Source organism: Ascaphus truei, chromosome 19 (assembly GCF_040206685.1).
Source record: "Ascaphus truei isolate aAscTru1 chromosome 19, aAscTru1.hap1, whole genome shotgun sequence".
Taxonomy (NCBI): Eukaryota; Metazoa; Chordata; class Amphibia; order Anura; family Ascaphidae; genus Ascaphus; species Ascaphus truei.
Window position 1 is genome coordinate 11513398 of NC_134501.1, and position 27578 is coordinate 11540975.

The following is a 27578-nucleotide window of genomic DNA, read 5'->3' on the forward strand; positions in this document are numbered from 1 at the left end:
TATTGTGCCACGTGACCCGTGCTCTAACCAATCGCATCGCATTTTCACTATTGCAGACTCCAGCATTATTAACCACTTTATTTGAACAATAACAGCTTTATTGATAACAGAAAGTGTGTGTGTGTGTGTGTGTGGCTAACGAAATGCTATTATTTGTGCGAGCTTTCGAGATTCACTGATCTCTTCTTCCGGCGATGTTACAATGAATAAAGCAAGCAAAGGGTATACTTTAAAACAGTGTCTCGTGGAATGTTATCTGTGCCTATCCCTCCCCCGTGTGTAGATGCGATTTATGACTAGGTGTTAAATAGTCCCTGAATGTTAGTGATGTAAGAGTGTGTATGTAAATATAAACGAATGAATGAAGAGCCCACAGTGTATACAGCGCTATACAAAAGTTGTGTGTGGAGTGTATATAAATGGTGTGGGTAGGTGTGGAAATGTGAGAGAATTTTGCATTACTGAAACTGTGTGCAGATACTATGTGGTCCCTATTGGTGTATAGGGATGGAATTACATAGAGTATATGTATGTGTAAGAGATAGCTGTGTGTGCATACATATAGCGCAGTATGTATAGACATGGCCTTTAGCACTTATGGGAAGAGTTCTCTTGTGTCAGTAATGACTCATAAAACTTAGGTCTTTGTGAGATTTATGAGTCATTACTGACACGAGAGAACTCATCCCATGAGTGCTAAAGGCCATGTCTGTACATACTGCGCTATATGTATGCACACACAGCTATCTCTTACACATACATATACTCTATGTAATTCCATCCCTACATATCAATAGGGACCACATAGTATCTGCACACACTTTTTGTAATGCCACAAACACTCTCACATTTCCACACCTACCCACACCATATACACTCCCACTCCACACACACCTTTTGTAAAGCGCTGTATACACTATTGGCTCTTCATTCATTTATGTTTACATACATACACACACACACACTCTTACATCACTAACATTCAGGGACTATTTAACACCTAGTCATAAATCGCATCTCACACACGGGGAGGGATAAGCACAGATAACATTCCAAGAGACACTGTTTTTATGTAAACCCTTGCTTGCTTTATTCATTGTAACACAGTCGGAAGAAGAGATCAGTGTATTTCGAAAGCTCGCACAAGTAAAAGCATTTCGTTAGCCACAGAACGGTATCGTCTATTCATTTTTGATTATTAAGCTCGGCTAACACGGTACAGATACCTCTACATATACATATACTTATATATATATATTTGAGATATGTATATATATCTGATTGATATATTGATATATATCACAAACAACTATTGTGTGGAGAACCTCACAATTTATGTATCATTTTATTTATATAGCGCCAGCAGTGTTCACAGCGCTTTTCTAAATTACAATATAGGGAAAATAAAGTACATACAGCGAGATACGAGCAGTTAGTTAACGACAACATAAGACAAAGATCTTACAATCTAAGTTGTAATATAGAACAAGAGGGGCAAATACAGAAGTCAACCACAACAAAGAGAATACAAGAGAACAAACATATATCTTCTTCTTATAATAAAATCGAAAGGTTGGTACTAGCTGCGGTGAATCTGATTGGTCCTCAGCCTCTGGCCAATCAGATTGGTGGCTCTATGACGTCACCCGGCTCTATGACGTCACCCAACTCTCTCTCCCTCTCTCTCTCCCTCTCCCCCACCGGCTCCCGGACGGAGGGGAAGCGCGGCGCGGCCCTCCTGCCCCAGCCACCAACGCTCACTTCCCTCCCCGGCAGGGGGACAGGCAGTTGGCAGGCAGCCTCCGGAAGGACCCCCTTCCCCCTGCAGCTGCCCCCGGTAAGATGGCATCGCACAGCGGACAGGCGGGGGGTGGTATTCAGTCAGGAGAGGGGGGGGAGTTAGTCAGGAGAGAGGTGGAGAGAGGGAGTCAGGAGAGGGGGGGAGAGAGGGGGGGAAAAAGGGAGTCAGGAGAGAGAGGGGGGGAGGGAGTCAGGAGAGAAGGGGGGGGAAGCCTGAACAGCTGTGAAGAGGGGGGAAGAGAGTTGAGAGGGAGGATGGGGGAGGCAGAACATTACATCACGGGCAACGCCGGGTATATATGCTAGTATATATATATATATATATATAAGTTATTGGGTGCTCAAGATTAAAGGCCTCCCTCACACTCCTGAGGAAGTCGCCAGAGAGAGCAACGAAACGCGTAGAGTGTTCCAGTCCAACAGCCACGAGAAGGGGGACACGAGAATTCCACTGTAACCATCTGATCCGGAAGTCCTCGGCGCACCGGAAGTGACGCAGCGGGAGCCTGGGAGGCTCTCGGCGTGCCGGAAGTGAAGGGACGAAAGCTCCGGTGTGGATCAAAGTGTTTCCAGAGAGAGCGGAGGTGACCGACTACCCAGAGGAATCGCGAGCCCCAGGGATATCCGTCAACCGCTACCCAAGAGTGCCCACATCGACCGTATGAAGTGTAAGCCTTGAATCATGTTTTGACATTACAATTGTTTTACCTCTACACTATATGGTCTCTCTTTTTTCTCCTTTGGAGGTTGTGATTGGTGGCTGCTGTTTACACATAGGGGGCATCCACCCCTTAAGTTGGATGACTGTCTAATTTGATTACTTAAAATGTGAGTAGTCATTTTGGATGAATTTTCACTTTTTTCACTGTTCAAACATTTTTGCACTATGATATGTTTTTCTATTCTATGACTTCGAGACGAACTCCCCTGACGCTTTGAAAAATATATATATATAAGTTATTGGGTGCTCAAGATTAAAGGCCTCCCTCACATACCCAACTGTCTTAAATTCGCCCTACGTATCAATTAGATTGTTAGCTCTTCAGGGCAGAGACTCCTTTTCCTAATATTACTTTTATAATCTGAAGAGCTTATTCCCATTGTGTTATATTATTGTCACGCGTAGTACTGCTGTGAAGTGCATGGATGGCGCAATATAAATAAAGATATAAATCTTCCAAAAAAAACATAAAATTAATCAGATAGCATATCAAAAGTCCAAAATATATATTTTTAAAAACAAACATTTATTAAAGATACAAAAAAGGGATGCAGGCGTTTCAGTCCCAAGGGGCCTTCCGCAGGGCCAATTTTTATATTTTGAACTTTTGGGGTGCGAACTGATTTATTTGGATTTTTTTTTTGCCTGCTACAATTATGCAGTATGAGATCTTCTTGTACAAAATGGCACATTACCTTGGAGTTGATCTATACCTTAGGAACGGATCGACTCTGGATTTGCATGGCCCCATAGGTGGGGGGAACACATAACCTGGAACAACCTACCAGAGACTCTCACATCCACCACCAGTTTAAGTTCTTTCAAATCTAAGGCTGTCTCACACTTTAATCTGGTCTGTAACTGTTTCATACGCCCATAATATATATTATCTGTAACTGTGCATGCGATGTCTTGTATATAATGTATACCCTGTTCATTTATGTAACTGTATTTGTAACCATGTATTATTTGTCTTAACTCTGTGCCCAGGACATACTTGAAAACGAGAGGTAACTCTCAATGTATTACTTCCTGGTAAAATATTTTATAAATAAATAAATTATAGAGTCAGGTTATGGTACCCATTAACACAACGCTCTGCAACAAAGCTGGCACAGTAATTCATGGAAATGTTGACATCTCAGTGGGTCGTTAATGCACCCACTTATTTGATAATATTGATACGTTAACGTGGGAAATAACGGCTACATGATGCATTCAGTATTGCATACATATACTCAGACGTTGGACACAGACTGAGATACACACATAAAATGAAATGATGATGGACTTTACATAAGTAAATAAATACAGACCTCCACGTAAGGAGGCATCACAATACTTTACAGTCAGTATGAGAACAACTACAATTATATACAATTATTTTGCTACCCAAGAGACAGACAGGAAAATCCAGAGTTATTATAATACATGGTTGCATTAAATGAACAAAGGTTATAATTTGCAGGCATTTCATGGACCTGTTAGAGATATGATTATGGGCATAAGTAACATTTACAGACAGGATAACAATTGTGTTAGAAGAGGTAGGATAGGCCTGCAATGTCTTCTTAAAAGAGACCCGGCCTCAAGGAGCTTGCAATCTATAGGCAGGGTAAATTGTACCATTGGATACAGGGGGTGAGAGGGTTGGCGAGTTTAAGAATGCAATAAAGCAGCTGTAACATTATCAAACATTAGCAAACGGCAATACCCTTCGGCTACCACCAGAGGCGGACGTCTTTGAGGTGACTCGGGTGTTACGTCTCAGAGATTCTTTTGTAGAAAAAAACAAAAAAACAGCATAGCAGCACACAGTGCTAAATGTTAAATGTTTAAATAGTCCTGGGTGACCACTACTCACTAAACTACAGAATGCTCCTATACATGCTAACCAATGCACTCACATTTACGGTTTCTGTTGGTCTAATATACTGATTAGATGACAAGCTCTTTGGATCAGGAATTTCTTTCTTCCGATGTTCCATTTATGTCCTGATGCACCCATCCCATCTCTATTATTACATTCCCTGCATTGTAATGTCCGTAAAAACGGGGACGCGCCGCGTAATAGGTTTGCGCTATAGAAATATACATACACTGATGGGCGAGAGACAAACGGACTCTCCCAGCAGCTGCACTCACATCAGCTGCCATAGGGCATCCGGTCAGTCGTCCAAGTCTACCCAAGATTTCGAGAGTCCTCTGATCCTCCTGGGTGACATGACCAAAATAGCTAAAAATTCTGAGCTTCAACAAAAAGGTACAAAAGAAAGACAGTGAATTTCTCCTTCGCTCTCACAAACTGGCAGATATGTACACGACCCACCCATCTATTATTTTTCTTATATATTGCAACAGTGTCTGGGATTCTGCAGGCACAAGGAGTCCATAAGCATACCATCTACTCTTGGTGCCCACAGTCCAGAGAGAGAAAGCGACAGACCTGGAGATATAAACTGTGTTCACCCGCTTCAAAGGCAATGTTCTTAACACTCAGGACCATATTCACTAAATGGTGCTCTATGCTTTAGCACTCCCTCACTCCCATTAATTTGAATAGGGATGCATGCTAAATCTTCACACCCGTAGTGAATCCCGGCCGTCATCTCACTGATTTAAGCTTCAGAAGTCTCAGACTTCAGTGTAATCCTAATGATAAAAGACAGTGTTTTTGCATTGAAATACCACGGTTGGTCCACACCACTGAAATCTCACTTGCCTGGTTTCAAGGAGCTGTCGACTCTGCTGATCTCTTTCCTCTAGTTTCTTTATTTGAATTGTTTTTGATTCAACAAATATATATATATATTATTTTTTTTTACATTCCCAAATTACAAAATCAGTTTAAAGTCAATACAACCGAACAGAAGTGGCCAACGCCAGTCTTCAAGGGCCACCAACAGGTCAGGTTTTCAGGATATCCCTGTTTCAGCACAGCTGGCTCAATGACTTTATTTGAAGGAACAGCTTAGTGGGAAGAATGCCACCTTTGAAAAGGATGACCCGGTTCAAATTCCAGTGGCCGCTTCTGCAGTATTGGACAAGTCACGGAAGGTCATATTTACTACGGAGAACCATTGATGCAGAAAGACACCCGGTGTCCCCAGTCAAGTGAATGGGCCATTTACTAAGCCGCGTTACCCAACGAGACACCTTCCAGGCCGGAACATTCCTTACAGCCCATTTACTTGGATAGGCCGTAACGAGGTTGATCCAAAAGAAGGATCAGAAAGGTTCTCTCACACTCAATATGCGGGATACAGTGAGTAGACTAATAATGGTCTAACAGATAAATGCTGTTGCTAGACTCATTTGATCTATCATAACCGGATTAGCCAGGAAAAACAATAAAGTTTTATTCAAATATATTGATTAAAAACACATAAATCACATTCAAACATTAAAATAACCCCATAATGAAGTGGCAAGATAAGCACAAAACAACAATGGGTGTCTTGATACTAATAGCTGATATAATGCTATCAGTGAACGTCTTGTAATTCAAAATCTAATATCCAGGTCAGCAGGTACGTATCACTCCCAGCCTAGGCAGATATTATGAGACAGGCAGGTATCCTTCATAACATAATTATTCACAGGTACACTATTATTATAGTAAATAAACCGTAGTGAACCAATTGTTCAATATAGTACTGTTCCCACCAGGGAGGAATGGTACAAGGTAGGTATTGCTGTATCCTATGCGCCAAATACACCTCTGTGGTCTTAGCTCTATATGTCTGGCTGTTGCGTCGTAGGTAGGATATAGCTACCACAATAGGACGTATCTCAATATACCCTGCTGTTTTATCGTGGGTATAATGTCACCACTACGATAGGGCATGTAGCCGTTGCAGGTAGACGTGACGTCATCAGAAGTGGCAGCGTCTGAGCATAGTAACAGCAGGAAACTCTCCAGCCAGGCTTGTATCAGCGACAGAGTATATAGCGGTTTAACAGCTGTGATTCTATTTACCATTGTGCTATTGTGCCTTTTACTTATTGTGGTCTGTACCTTGGTGTGTTCTACCTGTGCACCTGTGAATAATTATGTTATGAAGGATACCTGCCTGTCTCATAATATCTACCTAGGCTGGAAGTGATACGTACCTGCTGACCTGGATATTAGATTCTGAATTACAAGACGTTCACTGATAGCATTATATCAGATATTAGTATTAAGACACCCATTGTTGTTTTGTGCTTATCTTGCCACTTCATTGTGGGGTTATTTTAATGTTTGAATGTGATTTATGTGTTTTTAATCAATATATTTGAATAAAACGTTATTGTTTTTCCTGGCTAATCCGGTTATGATAGATCAAATGAGTCTAGCAACAGCATTTATCTGTTAGACCATTATTAGTCTACTCACTGTATCCCCCATATAGAGTGCTCTACTGTGAGGGAACCTTTCTGATCCTTCTTTTGGATCAACCCAGATATACTAGTTATATAACCCTCACAGCACCTATGGCTATACCATAAGATTATATACTACATATATGGATGAGCGGTTGTTTTTCCTTTATAGATAGGCCGTAACAAACAATTTTTTTTCCGAAGCCATGCTGGAAGGTTTCCTATGGCTTAGGCTACGTTCCCGCTGGCGCTGACCACGCTCATGCTTGACAGCGGTGACGTCACCAACTTTCTACGCATGAGAGCCGGGTGTCCTGTCGATTGAGGGAGTGGGGGGGGGGGGGGTAGGGATTTGGGGTCATGTTGAGCGCGATTCAAACTCACTTTTTTGTTTTGTCTCAAGCGCCAAGCTTGGGAGAGCGTGTGTGCACCGCGCATGAGCGTGCGCACACCGCATGAGCGGGGACGTAGCCTTAGAATGTGGCCCTTTATCTAGCACTAAGATTTACATTGTATGCTCCATTATGGCATTGGTGTCCTATTTGATCTGTCTTATGGACGTCTGAGAGGGGGGCACAAGCTACTGGTACCTATAGATTGTTAAGCTTGTCTCAAGGTGTTCCTAGCCATTTGAGTTTTGACTTCACTGCAACATCACTAAACGGGGTAAAGAGACACTTCTCTTTGATTACCAATAGGAAAGACACAAGGGGTTTATACACTTTTACCATGGTTTGTTGGCCGGTAACCGCTACATACATTCATGTATTGGTAGTAAGTCATGTAGGGTCATACGTAATTTATCGTTTAACAAGATAGGTCCCAAAGGGGACCTGAAAAGATCCTATATAAAAGCACTCTCTGTGGAATAGAGTGCGTGAACTAATAGTCCATAAGATAACAGATATCTCCACAAGGAGGTCAAATGACAAGCGGCTGACCATATATTGACAGAGTAGGGGGTCAGCCCTAAAAAAACAGCTGTGATACTTTATTCAGGAGAACCCCCCTCTCCCCCCCCCCCCCCCACCACAGTTTTGAGGGTTTACAAAGTATTTTAGGCTGTCTGCCGCTGATCCTATTTGCGCTTCCCTGTGTAAACCAGGACTGGCCCAGTAAAACCAGGACTGGCCCAGTAAAACCAGGACACATGGTACCATTAACCTGCCTTGTTATTCGCAAATCCTTACTTAACCCAGAGAATTACAGCACAGCAGGTAGGCGGAGACACCAGATTCCCTTTATTAATGGAGAAATCAAAACATTGCACAGACATTTCACGGTTAAAAAAATAAATAAGAAATAAGAGTATAAAAAAAACGCACTTATAGCACCGAGTTCCCGCTTGCATCTCACTGCGGCCAGGATTTATCAAAGCGCCATGCGGCGGATCGGACCCGTTCTGCTGGCAACTGCCATTGACATGAATGGCGGTTAACGGGAGAACCAGAGCGCTACCGTGCACGTTTCATAAATCCCCGCGTACAGGGGGCCAACAGCACAACCCCCAGCTGTCAATGCCACGTTACAAATGAAATATGGGGTAGGAGGCTAAAAGGGGGCACTGTGTGCAAAGTGGAAGAGTTATTTGAGGTAAACACAGATACAATTGCCCCACTGCTTTTTGACCGTGATTTGTGGCTACAGATATGAAGAAGCCGGACGTCACCTCAACCAGACTCCCAGCATGCTCTTGGGTAAAGCTCGCCCCCAAACCCACCGAACTTCCTTACGCCAACACGTAGCAGCATCATCACATCCCTAAGACTACGACCCCAGTGGTCACGCTGAGCGCACGCCGGAGCAGTTGGCAGTGCATGTACCCGGGACGTCACGCAGCCGATTCGCCCTCATTGGCTGAACCCGCCGCCGTGACGTGGCCAATGCTCGGCTGCCGCGCCAAAAATCTTCTCTTTTGGCCAAGGCGGTCGCGCATCGCGGCTTGTGCGCCCACGCATACACGCAGACTGGGGCCTGCCCCATAGAGGGCTGTGCCTTGTGTGTGTGGCGCGCACGCTGTAGTGAGCGCCGCAGCGGCCACTGGGGACCTAGCCTAAGGTGTGATGCAGAACAGTCAACATTCAGTGAGTGAGTGTCACTCTCTTACATGGAGCCGTACTCATTTTGGAGTATCAATCAGACATTAAATCTCACTCACATCATATTCAGCATCAGCGGTTTCTTACAACCTTCATGGACACTCCGCCATTGAACAACTTGCCACTAAAAGTGCAGTTCCACCTACTCGGGTTAAAAAAAAAAAAGTATTTTCTTTTCTTATTGCAAAGTCCTTTTGTTGCGATCTTCAGTAGTTCCGACCTTCCTTACATTCTGCAATCCAGTCAAAAATATGTCTCCCTGGGAGGAACCGGGGAGGCCAGAGCTGAAATCAATATATACCAGAACTCTATGCTTATTTTCATCCAGTAGAACTGTATGACATATTTCTGTGCATTTAAGAAACACTTCTAAACAAAACATTACAAATGATAAATAATTAAAAACCCTATAAAAGGTAAATGCCACTGAAATCCCTTTGAGCTCCATATATATATATATATATAAAAAAAAAAAAAAAGATTTTATCCTAAATGTTTCCCAGAAAAATCACATTCTGCTAATTTATAAACAGCTAGTTTTCCAGCAGCGGTCTACACTGATCAGGATTTAGTTTCGGATATTTTGTATTTTTTTTTATTTAATTGAACCAGGGGTCGCCCTCGGTGGTCTTCCGACCTCTGCGGATCCCCCAGATCTCGCGGAGCTCTTGCCTGGTGGACACAAAATAGCCACGGGGGGGGGGGGGGGGGGGTCAGGGGTCAGGCTTGCTCCAGTGACCAATAGAAAGCTGTGACATCATCGTTAAATAATGTCGCAACTTTCTATCACTGCCACCTGCAGCTATATCTGGGTGTGTCAAACACTGGCACAAAAAAATATCAATATCTCTGGGACCAAGGGGGCTCCCCGATGAGGACCCCCCAGTTTAGGTGGGGGGCTATGTAATGGAGGCAATACGGTTGCTATCTCCTCTCCCCAAATCCCTTGCTGGTCTCATCCTCACTGTTTATTGGCTCTCCCACCCAGGTGAGGGCAGTGACATCATCAGACTGGAATGCAAGCGTCAGCTGAGTCTGCCATATTGCAAATCCCAGGGAGTTTCAGACTGACGTCTCAGAGAGGCATGCAGCATGGCAAAGGGAACTCTTACGAGGTAGAGGGGACTGCACCCTTAAAAACATTGGAGCCTGGACTTCATTAAAACCAACACTGTTCAATGACCATACACTTGTTTAAAATATCCCATCCTTCTTCGTGCCTGTTTTTATGTGTCTTGCCTTGATGTCATGGCAACAGCAGGATGACATCACCAACATTAAAATCCTTGCACAGAAAACATGCAGCCCTGGTAATTAAGAGTCATGGCAATAACATAGCTAAATGGAAATAAAATCACTGTAAAAAGGGGGAAGTAATAAGAAATATCTAATGATGCTGCTGTTTAGATTATTAATGATCTGCAGAGCATCATTTAACCCCTTTCAAGCTAAACACTTGCATGGCTTGATTTAACATATCTTCCAATACGGACCCGCAGAACATCTGTGGGGCTCCATATAAAAAATGATATCCCTTTTTAACAAACTGTTATGTTGTCTGCAGTGATGCTTAGTTTTACTTGTGCTGTAGCAGGCCCAAGACACCTGCTCTGGCATAGTACAAATGGGCACTGTTTCCTGTAACCTTTGCTACTGGAGAAGGCTGGCAAGCTTACAGTAGCAAATAGGTTAAAAAGGACATACTGGCCGTGTTGCCTAAATGGTTATTTGCGTATTCATTGATTTTCAAGAAAAAGTATAAATAGGATGTAACACTTGTATAAACGTGTTGATTATTTCTGTTTTAACTAGAAAGTTTTTTTGTTTTAGCCTTCACCTGGCGTTGTGCTAGATATGAGCGGGATTGAACAATGCTTTGCAGGATGCTTAGCAGGGGAAGGATTCGAGAGATTGTCTGTGGGTAGGAATGGTGCGAGGATAGGTCTGCGATAATCAAGTAATGCCTTGTAGTGACTTTTGTTCAAAGGTCAGAGTTCATGGGTCACCCCATCAGGTCCACAAAGATGGCCTTGGTAGTGGTTTGTCCAAAGATGAAAGCTCCAAGAGTAACCATCGCCACTCCATAACTGAGAAGCGCCCACCAACTGCAAGATAAGAGACACAGGGTAAGGAAACAGTCTACAGCAGTGTTTTTCAACCTTTTTGGTTAAGGAACCTTATAATTATATTGTGAAATTCTGCGGTACCCCAGCCCTCTCTAATAGCGCGTCTGAGATCAGATGCATTGTGAGGCACCCCAGCCCTCTCTAATAGCGCGCCTGAGATCAGAAGCATTGTAAGGAACCCCAACGCTCTCTAATAGCGCGTCTGAGATCAGATGCATTGTAAGGAACTCGACCCTCTCTAATAGCGCGTCTGAGATCAGATGCATTGTAAGGAACTCGACCCTCTCTAATAGCGCGTCTCTAGATGTTTTGTAATTTCTTCTGTATTTGGTACAATTTTCAAATGACCTAAAACTTGCAGGGAACCCTTTAGGGATGCCCGGGGAACCAAAGAGCTCCTAAGAACCCCTGTTGAAAAACACTGGTCTACACTTTGCTGGCAGAGTGAAATGTAGATGCTCAATGAAAAGAGGGCCCCGCAGGCTTGATATATATGGGTGGCAGAGGGAATTGTTGGATTGAGGTACAGTGGCCGAGATGGGTGTATTGGGGCAGTTATCACTACCGTCTTAGGTGCAACTGCAAAGGGGTGAGCTAACCATATATATGTGGCGGTTGGTACAAGATCGGATAGACCGCAGTAGCAAAATTGCGTGTGGGGAGGGAAAAAGCTGTCTTGTAACTGGAGGAACCATGGGTCAAATCCCATCAGCTCTCCTTGTGGCCTTGGGCAAGTCACTTTGTCTCCCTGTGCCACGGGCACCAAAATTAGACTACAGGATCATCAGGACAGGGCATGCTTGTGCCTGCAAAAGTCCACATACAGCACCCCATATTAACATCAACTATACCTAAAAGGGGATGGTACATGCGCGCATTGGTCGTTTTGAGCGGTGGTTACTGTACCTTCTGCTCTTCTGCTCCTGGATTTCGGACAGTTTCAGGTGTATGAGACAGAGTCCTGCACAAGACAAACAGAAACATTGGAAGTGGAAGAATTCCAGATCCTTCTCACGCTTTCCCTACGGACACGGTGATCTAGCTGCTCCCCTCTCCCATCACAGTGTGTACCCCTAACCTACACACGCCCTGCCCCCTCTATCTCCTGCCTTCCATTAACCTCTAGAGCACCGTTAATGAATTATAAAAAATAAATAAAATAAAAAAACTTTGACATGTTTCTTTATTTTTAAGAACGGTGTCCCAGTTCAGCTACATTTAACCTATTAAACATCTCACTGTCCCTTAGATCACATTTGTCCACGGCAGGAATTTAGCTCTGTCACAGCTGGAATCATTGCCACCGACACCCTGGAGACGCGAACGGGGGGGGGGGGGGAGCACCACGTCTGTTCCGATAGCGTTCAGCGCTTCGTTTGGTCGCGGTGAATGCAACCTCTCCCTAGGAAACAAGGAACAGTCTGCCGTACTCTGTACATCAGGGGGGGGCAACTCCAGTCCTCAAGGTCCACCAACTGGCCAGGTATTAGGGACATCCCTGCTTCAGCACAGGTGGCTCAATCCGTGGCTCAGTGTGCTGAAGCAGGGATATCCCTAATACCTGGCGTGTTGGTGGCCCTCGAGCACTGGAGTTGGCCACCCCTTGATGTACATCATACGGGTCCCTGGCGTGCCAGTCCTCAGGACGTACAGGAAATGCCACAAGGGCAAAACTGACGTACTACTCAACCAGACGTGTGCATATATGTGTTTGATCAGTCATCGTCTGCCCCTAAAATCTGGTCCTGCTGGGATTTCTTGGGAGGTTAAGAAAAATGGCTTCACTTTTCTCAACACACTCTCCCTGTTCCCCCTCCTTTCTGTTTGGCTGCTCTCAGCTGCCTGACCTGGGAATATGAATATGAAGCATGCAGCGAGGCCCCCGATCAGCGATATAACCCTCCCGATGTCTGGAATGAAGAGTGCGAGGAGCAGCGTGAGCAGGAACCACGCCACCGTCTGCACGACTCTGCGCCGTCTCTCCCGGCTGGGGTCCTCGCCTGGCTCCTGTGCCGTGACGCGCAGGCAGAATCCCTCCAGCACCGCCCTGCGAGGGAAGGACGCCGGGCACGGGCGTGAATGCACCTCCATGGCCATCACACAGCAAGGTATACACACACACACACATATATATATATATACACATACACACACACACACATATATATATACACATACATACATACAAAACAAGAATGTTCAGGGCACTCAAATTGGTAAAAATAGGTCAAATCACGTTTCTTATCTTAGTAACTTATCTTATCTTAGTATCTTACAGTGGTGCTTGCAGTGTAACCAGAATCCCCATCAGCAACAAAAATAGATAAAACAACAATCCAAAAGTTCCACAGCTCTCACTGGTTAGTATCCAAAGTAGAACACTTTCATTTATATCACAAGCATCGGGGGTACATACAAGACAGCGACGTTTCGGACTTCCCGGTCCTTTGTCAAGCTCAGGACCAAATCAACATCAAGAACAACGGCAGAGAATTTCAACTGGAGCTTCAGCCGTACCAGCAGATAAAGTATCATTGGTAAAGTATTGGCTGGCACGAAACGCGTAGGAAAGCGGTATACCTCCTTTTAATATCTTTTTCAATCACTAGATTGTTTTATTATTCCTGACCCCCGACTCCCTTTGGCTGTGCCCCGTTATCTTCTCTCACTGCACAAGACTTCACCCGATAAGTGAAGGTGTTTTTTGTACGTTGGTCACCGATTCACTATTTATTTTGTGTGTGTTTCTTTTATCCAACATCGTTATGTGTGATTATCAATATTATTTTAGTGATCTGTTACAAGTTAATTTAAGTCTCCGACACTGTTCCTTTACATTAGGCCTGAGTGCCCACAACTGAGATTTAGTTTTCTTTGTTCGTTATATTATCCAGCAGAGAAAGAGCAATAAGAAACCACCAATGATATACCATGCGTCATTCCAGAAGTGATTGAAATTACAATTGAAAACTTGGAAGAAGCTGGGGAACCAGAGAAAATCCTTGCAAAACGTTATATGCTGCATGAAGAACAGGACCATTTCAGAACAATGTCATAGTTATCTTCATCCACAAGAAAGGAGACAAAGACCTCAAGAACTACAGAGCAATCCCTCTACTTCCAAGATGATAACGAAGATACTTACTAATCGGCTGCCACAGACCCTGCCAAGTCTAGAAAACAAGCAGGATTTCTCAGTGGATACAACACAATGGGTCACGTCGAAGTCTTACAAGACATGATTTCCCAAAGCAGTGAATGAAATCGACCACGCAGTATAGGAGTTGAGAATTGTGAAAAAGCATTTGATTCTGTCTACACCTCACCGGTTTTCAAGGCACGAACAAGGTGAAGGGTTGAAGAGGCGTACATTGATATTAAAAGGAATATTTATAAGAATACCACATCACCCATTAGGTTATACAGCTAGGCCCCACTTTTCGGCGATCCGCCGATACCGAAAAGGGGGCCGCCATTTCTGCGCATGCGTAGAACGGGCCGGTCCGGGATTGCGCATGCGCAGAATGGGTTTTTTTTTTTTTGCCGATGTTGCGCATGCGCACATAATGAAAATCGCCGGTTCCGCTTTCCGGCGATTTTCGCTTTGCGGCGGGTCCTTAGAACGGAACCCGCCGCATGACTGGGGTCCCTGCTGTACAAAAGATACGAGCAAGATAAGGACCTGCCGCGTGTCACAAAACCTTTTCACAGAAACACTTGAATAATTGTCCAGGGCATTCAATGAAGAAAAAAAAAAACAATAAAAATCCCTGGTGAATACTTGCATCCCCTATGATTTACAGATGACATTGTTACTTTGGCCACGAGTACAGAAGACCTCCAGCAACAAATCAGAGAACTAGCCGAAGTAAGCAAGAAGATGGGCTTCCATATGAACCTCTGCCAAACTGATGTCCAACTAATGTGTCAACTCGGCAAAGATCGAAATAGATGGAACAGAACTAGAGCCGATGAAGTCTATGTCTACCATGGCCGGAAAGTAACAATGGGTGGGAATCTTCTGAATAAAGTTGGTAGGAAAATGAAGATGGGATGGAGCACATTTGGAAGAAACAAAACAATCTTCCAAGGGAACCTTCCACTGTGCCTCAAGAGGAAAGTTTTCGGCCAGTCTATTCTGCCCGTGCTCACGTACGGATATGAAATGTGGACCCTAAATGCGTAGATAATTCAGAAGTGTCAGACAACTCCGAAGTATGTCTGCAATTACCCAAAGAGACAGGAAAAGGTATGTGACATAATCAGGAGGGTGAAGAAATTGAAACGGCAGTAGACCGGATATATCGCAAGAAGAAATGACCATAGTTGGACAAAGACGGTACTTGACTGGATTCCAAGGGAAATTAAAAGCCCAAGGCGACGACCAAAAGTAAGATGGGAGAATTAATTAAATTAGAAAAATTGTTGGAGCAACGTAGAAAAGAGGCTTGCAAACACAGTACCTAAAAGACCATTAGGAAGGTCTTCATCCAGCAGCGGATCAACAAGGGCTGAAGATAATGATAGTAGATATACGTGTCACACACACACTCCTAAAAGTTAGGCTGACCTTAACTCTCTCAAATTCGCTGATACACATTGATACACTGATACACTATATAGAGATTAACATGCCGATACACATCATCTAACCACAAACACACCGATACACACAACATACACAGGCTTGGGATGGAGATTATCTCAATTTCTAGGGTGGCTTATGAACCTGCACCCTTTTACAAATATACACACAGACCTGAACATGCTTATATGTACTGTCGGCCTGGGCTTTTTTGCTTATGTGGGTTTTACGCTCATGGTGAGACAGAGTAACAACCCAACTGACCCCGGGATAAGCCCAATGCTAACTCACCGGCCACAATAGTGCAGGATGGGGTACGAGGTCAGCACGCACACGATGATGAAAGCTCGAGCTACAGCGACCGGAACATCATCTGATGGGAAGGAGAGGAGGACATCCTGATCCACACCAGACCCGAACAGCAGGAACCCGCAGATACCTACAAAGACAGACAGGGATCCTATTGGGCCTTACCAACAGAGAAGTACCGCTGGTACCTGCACGCTCCACTTAGAGAAGACTGTATGTGCCACGGAATCCTAAAGGACTGGTGGAATATGTGCTCCCCATTAAAGAGAGTGTGTACATGTCTTCTACACAGAGACACAAAGGAAGAGACTTATTTTAAGAGATAGAGCCAGGTTCTACTAGAAGACAGGTGGGGCAGCTTCAGGATCCACCCAGAACAGACTGTAGGAGTTTATATCACGCCAAGTGGAAGGGAGATGGAGAGAGATACTACAAGGGGACACTCGGGTAAATACAATGATCCAACACACACTATTAGAGAGAAAAATGAAAGGAACACACAATGTGCTCATAGAAATAAAGGCTGCAGGCACCCACATACAGAGAAAGACACGGAGAATGTGCCCATCCCATTAGAGAGAGTCAGAGAGACATCCGGGTGCCCCTCAGTGCTGTTTCTGACCTGTCCCGGTGTAGACACAGAGAGCGATAAACATGGCAGCGGTCACTATCCATCCCCATCGCTTGATATCCTGCTGCTGCATGCTGCCATACACGGGGACGCTGCTCACGTGGCACTACCAGAGAAACAGAGAGAGGCTGTTTCACAGGGAGAACCATTAGGGAACATGAGAGGCGAGTGAAGGAAGAGAACTGGGAAGGGAGAACATGTCAGCAGCAAGAAAAGGAGAAGAAATGGCAGAGACAGGACGAGACCCATCTTAAAAAACACCTCTAACGAAGCACATGGGTAGCTCCGCGGCCGATACTATACACCTCATGGATTGGCCCCCTGCAGACGCACCAGAACGCCCTCCTCCTGTCTCCACGTTCTCCCTACTTACCACTTAGATTGTAAGCTCTTGGGGGCAGGGACTCCTTTATGTTACTTTAATGTCTCCAAACGTTTATTCCCATTACGTGTGCTATTATTGTGTCACGCGTATTACTGCCGGGAAGCGCTGTGTACATGGGTGGCGCTATATAAAGAACTACATAAATACATAAAGAACAGGTGATACAAAGGAGCAAGGGGGGGAAAAAGAGAGAGAGTGTGAGTAAGAGAAGAGAACAAGCTGGGAAGATAGAAAGAACGAGGGGAAAAGTAAGTGGAGAGAAAGGGGAGAAGCAAGAGAAGCAAGAAAAGAAAGGTGAGAAACAAAAATAGCAGTGAAAGACATTGTGATGCAAGATTGTAAGCTCTTCGGGGCAGGGATTTCCTTTCCTATTGCCTGATTTTGCTTATTGTATTATTATAATTCCCTGTGCTGTATTCTTTGTGAAGCGCCGAGCACACTTTTGGCGCGATATAAATAAAGACATACAGTACAATTACCTGAAATCCAAAGCAGATTGTGGGCACAGCATTAAATGCGGCAATCCAGGAGGAGGGACTGGGGAAATAAGAGGGGGGCGGGAGAGTCAGGAGGGCGTTTTCGGGTCCTGTACCCAGCATACTCTCTACCGCACACTGAGAAAAACATGATCTCCCAGCAACTGCAAATAATGTACCCCGTCAATGCTCCCGTTCACAGAACGTTACTATGCAGGGGTGCAACCATGTCATGGATTATCTGCTGGAAGGGGGCAACTGGACAGCAAACTGGTGCTGACTTAAACAAGTGCTTGTTAAGAGGATTGCTGATCAATGCTGCGCTACTAGTGGCAGCAAAACAGGACCCCATGTACACTGCCGCATACTTTAACATAGGAGTGCAATATGGTATGGGGTTGACCACATGACCTTCAAATTGCTTTATTGCCCAAGCGGTCTCAGGTGCATCACTTGTCTTGTATAATGAACGGCACGTTACTCGCTATGTAAATCCCAGCAGATGTTCCCCATTCACAACCAATACTTTTCACGTGAATAATGATTGCTTCCCAAAGGGGACATACACAACTCATATGGACTAGCCCAGATATCTAATGAGGCCCTGAAACGTGGTTGCTGATCTCCTCCTATACTGCTCCCAGTTCACTACCATGTTATGACTGTAGGGTCTGGTACAGACAGTAACAGCAGCTTAGGTGCTAGCACAGCTCCCCCTAAAATGTGTTTATTCCAATAATACAAGCGTTGGAGACATGTGTTGCCTATATTTATACTAAACCCTTTTGCGGCCAGAATGTCCATGTCACGGACACGCTGACTCCATGGACACGAGCCTACGTTAGTAAAGATCTCACATGGTTCTAACCCGATTCCTGACCTAAGGAACGGAGGAGGAAGTCCCTTATTGCATTCAGATTTCTGAGAGCTGAAGCAGTGATCAGTTCTGGACGCGAGTAAATTCCTTGTCACATTCAGGAAGTCACAAGGTCACGCGAGCCTCCGTTCTCGTGATGCTCTCCGACTGTCAGAAGGGCGTCATAAACTCTATGAGATTAGGGATGCGGATATACAAACGAAAGGCTAATTAGGATCTAAGGTTTCAAGGTAGGTAGGAGAATGTGCACTTAACATGGGTAACGGTTGGGAGATTTATTGGCTAGGTTTTGCAAGTGCTAAGTGGAACTCATCCAAGTTAAATCCTGACCGTTAATGTGCATAAAAGCCTGCAATACAAGGGCAGCCTTCAACATCTTGTACATGAAGTCTTCTGACTGTTGGGTGAGCTTTATAGAACCAGCAGTTATGGCTAATCCAAGTACTAAAATCCTTCCCGCTGAGCCTGGATTGCCAATATGAGTAACGGGAGCATAGGAGGAAGGAAGGGGGCGAGGATGAGAGAAGACATACAGCAGTGAATTATGGAACACACACACCCGCCCCCTCCCCCCCTTAGGCTACCGAAAGGACTGAGTATTCACAGTCAAAGCACCTGGGCACAGGTAGTAAAACACAAACACAGCACCAAGCTGCAGGAAGCAAAAAAGACCACAACACCCTGACCACAAAGAGCCCAGGACTTGGTACCTGGACGGAATTTCATTAGGCGGTATCTCCTTGTCTGGCCAGATACATCGGACGATGACGATGGTGGTCACATAACATGTGCCGAGCACACTGAGAGAGCTGCGGAAGAGACGGAGTGAGAAACACAGAGGCAAACAGATAATGGGATAGCACGAGAGACAGAAAGATCAGACATTTAGCAAAAAGACAGGAAATGAAACAGACAGCAAATGAGACAGAGACACAGAGAGAGAGAGAGAGAGGGACAGAGACAGACAGGCAATAAGAGAGACACATGGAGAGTTCTATTCACAAAGCCGGCTGGAACACACTGTAGGTCTGTTAAAGTGAATTATCTTATGCTACAGCTACGTGGCTCTGTGAAGAAGCCCCAATAAAGGGAGGGAGCAGAATGAGACAGGACGGGGAAACAGACAGTGAGATCTCCCGGGACTATACGTCACTCCGCCCTCTTCTGCGTGCTCCTCACCTGGCATATTTCTGGACGCTGATCTCCCGGGGGAGGGACAGTGGCAGGATGAAGAGCAAACCAGTGACGCTGATGGTGAACTTCCTGTCTGCGTACCATGGGATACTGCTTCCTGCGGTGCTGTGCATCATAGCGCTGAGAACTACCCCCGTGAATAGGGACATCCCAGGAGTTGAAGGGAGGAGAAAAGGAGAGACATGGGGGGGGAGGGAGTGGGAGGGGGGTGCAGAGAGACAGACAGATTGGGATATAGTCAATTTTATGTGAGAGGTGAAGTTGTGAGAAGGGAAAAAGAAATCCACGCATTAATTACACAAGAAATGAACATGTCTTAATTAAAATAAAAACTACGGGGTTGGTGCGTAGGCGAGAGCAGTTTATGTGGGGTTATCAGTAGGATGGGATGAGAGAGCAGTTTATGTGGGGTTATCAGTAGGATGGGATGAGAGAGCAGTTTATGTGGGGTTGTCAGTAGGATGGGATGAGAGAGCAGTGTATGTGGGGTTTATCAATAGGATGGGATGAGAGAGCAGTTTATGTGGGGTTATCAGTAGGATGGGATGAGAGAGCAGTGTATGTGGGTTTATCAGCAGGATGGGATGAGAGAGCAGTGTATGTGGGTTTATCAGCAGGATGGGATGAGAGAGCCGTTTATGTGGTTTTATCAGTAGGATGGGATGAGAGAGCAGTTTATGTGGGGTTGTCAGTAGGATGGGATGAGAGAGCAGTGTATGTGGGGTTTATCAATAGGATGGGATGAGAGAGCAGTTTATGTGGGGTTGTCAGTAGGATGGGATGAGAGAGCAGTGTATGTGGGGTTTATCAATAGGATGGGATGAGAGAGCAGTTTATGTGGGGTTATCAGTAGGATGGGATGAGAGAGCAGTGTATGTGGGTTTATCAGCAGGATGGGATGAGAGAGCAGTGTATGTGGGGTTATCAGCAGGATGGGATGAGAGAGCCGTTTATGTGGTTTTATCAGTAGGATGGGATGAGAGAGCAGTTTATGTGGGGTTATCAGTAGGATGGGAGAGCAGTTTATGTGGGGTTGTCAGTAGGATGGGATGAGAGTGCAGTATATGTGGGGTTATCAGTAGGATGGGATGAGAGAGCAGTTTATGTGGGGTTATCAGTAGGATGGGATGAGAGAGCAGTGTATGTGGGGTTATCAGTAGGATGGGATGAGAGAGCCGTTTATGTGGTTTTATCAGTAGGATGGGATGAGAGAGCAGTTTATGTGGGGCTATCAGTAGGTTGGGAGAGCAGTTTATGTGGGGTTATCAGTAGGATGGGATGAGAGAACAGTTTATGTGGGGTTATCAGTAGGATGGGATGAGAGAGCAGTGTATGTGGGGTTATCAGTAGGATGGGATGAGAGAGCAGTTTATGTGGGGTTATCAGTAGGATGGGATGAGAGAGCAGTGTATGTGGGGTTATCAGTAGGATGGGATGAGAGAGCCGTTTATGTGGTTTTATCAGTAGGATGGGATGAGAGAGCAGTTTATGTGGTTTTATCAGTAGGATGGGATGAGAGAGCAGTGTATGTGGGGTTATCAGTAGGATGGGATGAGAGAGCAGTTTATGTGGGGTTATCAGTAGGATGGGATGAGAGAGCAGTTTATGTGGGGTTATCAGTAGGATGGGAGAGCAGTGTATGTGGGGTTATCAGTAGGATGGGATGAGAGAGCAGTGTATGTTAGGTTACACTTTGTAAAAAGTTCCAACCTTTTGGGACACAGAAGTTTTGGATTGAACACTTTGGCCCATGTTTACCAAGCAGTGCAACACACAAGACACCTCCCAGTGCCAGCAGTTGAATAGGGAGTAGTGTTAATGAAATGGGATTTACAGTTTGTTGGTGCCAGGTGTCCCATGAAACAGCACCACTTAGGAAATATGGCCCAATATGTTCACTATATGGGGGTGTTACAGGGGTCAGAGTGTGATGGTGCTGGGGCAGGGAGGGCCACTACATTTCCATGTACAATTCCCACAGTACTGCTACTTTTTATTGAGAGACTGTAATCACATGCATAGTACTTTATTGTAGGAATCCACTCTCTCTCTTGTTGCTTTGTAAGCATAAATATTGCATACATCTTCCTAAAATCAGAAGAGCTGTCCCTCAATAATTAATACATGTAGAATTATTTTAAGCCAGGCACAGTGTCACTACTTTTTAAAGCCCCTTGGGGTATTATCACTGAGATTATCGTACCGGCCCCCCCTCCCCCTCCCAGACACTTTCAGCCCACGGTTTCACTCACGCTTGTCCAGCTGGTCCCCAATAATGATCAGGAAAGCGATGCACGTGCCGAAAGTGTACACGGCGATGAGCAGTTCGCACAGCAGCCCGGCCGTGCGCCCGCACACGCCGCGCACCACCTCCTGATAAGTGCGCTCGCTGCAAGCGTCGGCGCAGTGTGCCAGGATCACCAGCCCGCTGATGACAAACACCAGCAAGACCTGCAGAGAAAACCCAGCACATTAACTCCTCGTCTCCTCCGCAGCCGTCCGACTGGCCACCCGCCGGGCAAATGTGGCCCCTCAAACTGCCTTCCTGTGGCCCTTGGGACTTTCTGCTCCTGCTAATTTCATACAAGTAGCTTAGTGCAATTCCTCGCTCCGAAACGGTCATGAAAATGTCTATAGGGCAGATGTTATGAACACTTGCAAAATGTGGACTACAGAATCATTTCTTTCATTGCATAAAAAATGAAATGACAATAAATAATCTTGTGGCCCTTCAACTTTTTTCTGAACTGGCTCCTTTGAGAAGCCCTACTTTACAGCAAAGAAACCCCACATAATGCTCTGGACAATTGTACTGTGCTCTTACATCCATTGGAAAAAAACACCCGGTTAATTTGCAGCCTAAACCCTTTTGTTGACAGGTACCTGCGACGCATTGAGGAGCAGTGACCGGGTAGAGGTAACCCAACTCCTGAGTGCTCTGTGCATCGCGCTCACCAGTTGCAATGAGATCCCTGCGGTGACTCCTCCGGCCGCACTGAACGCCGCGGGGAAGTTAAGCAGTCCGGCTCCCAGCGCGGCGTTCACCACTATAAAAACGGCTCCGGCGGGGGACGTTCCTCCGGACCCCCGGCGCCCCTCAGGGGCAGTCCCCACGCTGGGGCTCTGCAGGAGGCGTGCGCGCTCCCCCGCGTCACACGCATAGTCCGTGTTGATAGCCACATTCCCGAGGGACATTTTTAGTTTTTGGGGGCCGAAGGGTGAGGTCACAGCATCAGTATGATGTCACGACGCGTCTCCCCCGTAGTCTGCGTCTGAAAGTGCAACAGAGGCGTCATCAATAAAGTGTGAGCATTTGAATTGAAAGAAGTGTTGCTTCTTGGTATTTTTATTTATTTTTTAATAAGTGGGAAGCAGGGGGTCTCCGGAGCGAAACAGAGATACATACATCAGAAGGTGCTGCTGGTAGCAGCTCTGGCTGGGCACCCAAAATGGCGGTCTAATGCAGCAAAAAAACGTAAAAAGTTTTTTTTAAACAACTCTAAATTACATTTTTATGTATTATAATGTTACAAGCATTTTTTGTTTCTATAGCAACCATTTACAAAGTCACACCCCCTTCCTCTTCTGAAACAGGCTCTGGCACACCCCTTGTTGAGCCCTGCCCTCTCTCTAGCAGTGCACCAATTGTATCTAGTGACTGCCTGGTCACATGATCATCCCCACAGAGCTTTGTATCTTTGGTCCTCTTCTGCTGCACTGACAGCCATTTAGTGAACCCCCGAGCTGATCTTCGCCGATCGATTACAGGAGAACGGGTTGATCAGCAACTTAGTTAATTACTTATCATTGTGTGGATTGTATTGATGCAAATATTAAAGGGGGGGGGGGGGGGAATACAATAATAATAAAAAAAACACAGTCATAGAATAAGGACCTATAAGTTTACCTATGAACAGCTCTAATCTTGGTCTCCTAAAAGGTATCACAACTTTCAATTAAATCTACATTTCTTAAGGACCAACAGGGCTGCTAGAACTTTGAACGACTTATTTATTGCAACAAGCAGTAAAAATAAGCCTCATCAGCATGCGTGCACGAGAGTTCCTCGTCATACAGGAGCAGCGATCCCCCAACAGGAAACCAAAAACCCCTTCCAGCTGGAAACTGCTGACAGGGCCCGTTCCGCAATGTAACCGGGTGAGCCACTACATTCCGGGGAGAATTGCAAGCCAAGCAACCACAATACTGCAGTATTCCGTGAGGCTGTCCTCCCTGTGCTGGAGAGGGAGGTCAGCTCCATTTAAAATCAATGGGACTAAAATGTTCTGCAGCGCAGGGAAGAGGCTTCGAAGCATATTGAATAAGAGCCAATGTTATGGCAACACTTTTTTATAGTGTTGAGTTGTGAAATATGGATGTATACCCTGCATTCCCCCTATATAATGCAATCAGGGATCGAAGTCTACTACAGTGTACAGAGTACCACTACTACTTTTTATTACACACAGTTCCTCTTCCTTTCCAAAGAGAAAATTTAGTTTTTTTTTTTACATTGTATACGGCTGTCACGTATGGCACACCTGTGAGCATATGACCTGCATATGGGACCAGGGAGCGCTCTAGCTAGCCCACTTTTCACCTACCGCAAAGGTCCCTCAAATGGACAATATCTCCCCAATATACCATCTGTCACAAACAGAATACAAGTGGGCACGTGACTTAGATATGCAACCAGGGTTAAAACACACGGCTACTCTAGCCAACTCGCCTTTCTCCTGCGCAAGGTACTTTCAAGGAGTTAATATTTACCCCTTACTTGATTTAAATCATATCTATACGCTTCCACCACCCAATAAATATGCATACAAAATATGTAATTATATATCTGCCAGGGTCTAAGGTACCTGTTTATTAATAGAAGAAAAAATAAAATAAAAAATTATATTTTATATATATATATCTATCTCACATATCGCCTGTGTTCTACTCAATCATGGGTTTAGACCTTGTACCTTCCTCCTTAAGGGGCTGCAACCCCCACATTTAGCACTTGTCTCTACCATTGAGAGACAGGTGTCACACAGGATTGCCTGCGCACTGGCCTTCCTTGTTCCTCTTCCCCTTGGGGGACAGTGAGTGATCACCATTCCCCTGTCCCTGCTAGAGGGGCAGGGAAGAGTAAGGACTGCTTTGGGTGCCCTTGGCCCAGAGTGGAGGTCCAGGGACCAACCAGAAGTTGGAGATCTGCAGTTAACTGTATAGGGCAGAGAAGCCTGTGATACTGTGTCAGCAGAGGATCAATAAATCGGTTATCTATACCTCCTGCCTGGTGTGTAATCTTACAGGGGCGAGGAGGAGGAGTACGGTTCTTCTGTGGGAGATTGCCTCCATACATCTGGAGTCTGCAGTAGATGGAGGCGCTGTGTACCCAGAGATAAACAACGGTAATGTACCCCAGAAGCCTGACCAGACGTCCCCCTCAACATTGGCGGACCACTCAGCATCCTGTGAGCCAACAGGTAGCATGCACCAAACCCCATGTAATGGCAGAATCTCCCAGGGGTTGGGGGAAACACACACACACACACACTATATTATATATATTGTGAGTACGCTGCAGTGGCTCCGGATACCTCTACCTTTTTCCAATTACTCACCATTAGATCCCGGACGCCCGCAAGGAGAGAGAGAGTTATCGGGACAGACCCTGCGATTGCTGGAGTGCCGGGACCTATTGCGTGGACCGGAGAACGGACACAAACACTTGGACTTTTCTCTGCCCAGATCAGAAGATAGGCTACAGAGGTAAGGACTTTACAATACACCTCTTAGCCATGATCATTAAATTAGAGGCAGTCTCCCGCACTCATATCTCCGCTAAGACGACATACAGCGTAACAGCATATTACCAAAGACAGCAATGAAGACTGCCATTATAGTCAGGAAGGAATTTGTTTCCCCTTATGAGATATCATTGGATATTTCACTGGCATTTTTTGTTTGGCTTCCTCTGGATCAAAATACTGTAAATACAAATATAGGATAAAGTATCTGTTTAAATTTAGCACGGGTTGAACTTGATGGACATATGTCTTTTTTCCAATCTCATCTACTACGCAACTATAACCTCTGCTACGTTCATTTTAGAGATCCACCATTAAGAATGTAATTTTCGAAGGACTGTGTAAGTGGCCCAACTGGTAACGAATAATAATAATAACGAATAACGAAGAGGTTAATTACTAGGTTTAAGGTACTGGTCCCCAAATAAGTGAGATTTGGGGGTTTAGGTTAAAAACATTTTTAATATATTGATGGAGAGAGAGACTTCGCAAGTGTGTATTATACAGCTTACATGCAGACAGATATTAAATACAGCACAGATGATGTTATATGGGAAAGACTTCCCTTTAATGCACGTTCAGTATACATTAAGTGGTACCAATGGTTTTAAACCACCGGGTAATTAGATCTTAATAGCCCAGCACATGGAAATGCTATCATAGCCATTTACAGATGTCGCAGACGTTATTACCGCTGTTAACGCAAGAAATTAAGCCAAAAATATTGCTTGCGTGAAAGGAAACTCATGTGTTACCATTGTTTGTAATGGAGTCACGGTAGCGTCAACATATTGCATTGCGTTAATGGATGCTATGACATCTGCTACGTGTGTGTGTGCCGGATATGTATCCATACCATTGTTGTTGAGAAAAACAAAAGGTTTATTTGCCCCTAAATTTAATCCATTGTAAGAAATTAAACAAGAGGGATCTACCGCAGTCTGGGCTCACACTCAGCCATGGGCTGCGACTAACCAAATAGGGTTAGAGCCTGGTGATGGGTTCAGACGTCTGAGAAATGGGATTAGTACCCTGCAACGTTGCATGTATATGTACCAGCTACAATAATACAGAGTAAGCGGGTTTGACTATGTGCCTCCTTTTCCCTTTTTGATTTTCATGGGACACTAGAACCAAGATAGGACTGATAAAGCCATGCAGGGTCTGATCAGGGACCTTAAAACCCAGGACGCAACAAAGCGTGGCCAGTCTGACCAGACACGTCTCCATCCCCTTTAGCAGAGTAACTGATCCATGCCCTTTAAATCCACAAAGGGGGTGAAAATGACCAGGGAGTGTAAAACCCCCATACAGTGGCAAAAATCCATCAGGGGACCGTTCAACCCACACAGGGGCAGCAAGTGAGCAGGACCTTTAAAATCAAGGACTTGGACCTTTAACCCTTCACTGCCAGAGCGGGCATGGAGCGCATTGTAGGGAACAAAGGGTCCAAAGGCAACCAGTGACCTTTAAACCCGCCCGGGGCGCTGACCGTGACCTTTACATTCACACAAACAAATGGTATTTATTTATTTATAAAATGTGTTACCAGGAAGAATACATTGAGAGTTACCTCTCGTTTTCATGTATATCCTGGGCACAGAGGTATAGCAACCAAGGACCTTTAGCCTGCCCAGCAGCACTGAAACTGACCAGGGACCTTTAGCCTGCCCAGCAGCACTGAAACTGACCAGGGACCTTTACATCTCACTAAAGCCCCTCATATCCACCTTACTCACAGTTCAGATGTGGTATAAATCCCCTCCCAGCTGTGATTTATTTATTGGGCTCCCCCTCTTACCTGCTCAGCTGCAGCTCATTCTCATCTGATCACCCAAACACCACGTGACGGGCCGCTCCTGCCACGTGACTCGCCTCGCACAGCCCTCTGGGAGGTGTAGTTTTCTCTGGAGCCTTTGCTGACTCTATTTCCTGCTTCTGTTTCCCGCCCTCCTCTTGCTGTGAAGCAGCCCCCCTTTTCAATGGCACCTCGTTCCTTCCTAATGCAATGCTATGTATAGCAATGCTGTTTGACTGCAGTCTCTGGCAATATGATGCTGTGAGTTTGCATGCATGTGTGGATTTAGATCCACAGGATTCCTTTAAATCAGGTCTTACATTGTGTCTAGCTAGAACCAAAAACCAGTGAGATGTGAGGGGTTCTGCACCAATAATAATGACATTTTAATGCAAAAGTGCTGACTTG

General features: G+C 45.1%; 1 protein-coding gene across 2 annotated transcripts; it reads right to left on the reverse strand.

The window, feature by feature from the left end:
* Positions 1-8108: 8108 nt before the first annotated feature.
* On the reverse strand, positions 8109-27252 carry SLC38A7 (solute carrier family 38 member 7). Of its 2 annotated transcripts, none has more exons than XM_075576568.1 (11): positions 27174-27252; positions 22524-22840; positions 21821-22019; positions 19554-19695; positions 19085-19183; positions 17501-17558; positions 16628-16742; positions 15988-16135; positions 12959-13158; positions 12018-12072; positions 8109-11090 (listed from the first exon to the last, which is right to left on the reverse strand). In XM_075576568.1, the coding sequence occupies exons 2-11, from the start codon at positions 22761-22763 to the stop codon at positions 10988-10990; spliced, it is 1359 nt and encodes a 452-aa protein (XP_075432683.1). In that variant the 5' UTR covers positions 22764-22840; positions 27174-27252; the 3' UTR covers positions 8109-10987. The 2 variants fall into 2 exon arrangements, with proteins under 2 accessions (XP_075432683.1, XP_075432684.1); XM_075576569.1 differs by lacking the exon at positions 27174-27252 and adding an exon at positions 22975-22996.
* Positions 27253-27578: the final 326 nt, after the last annotated feature.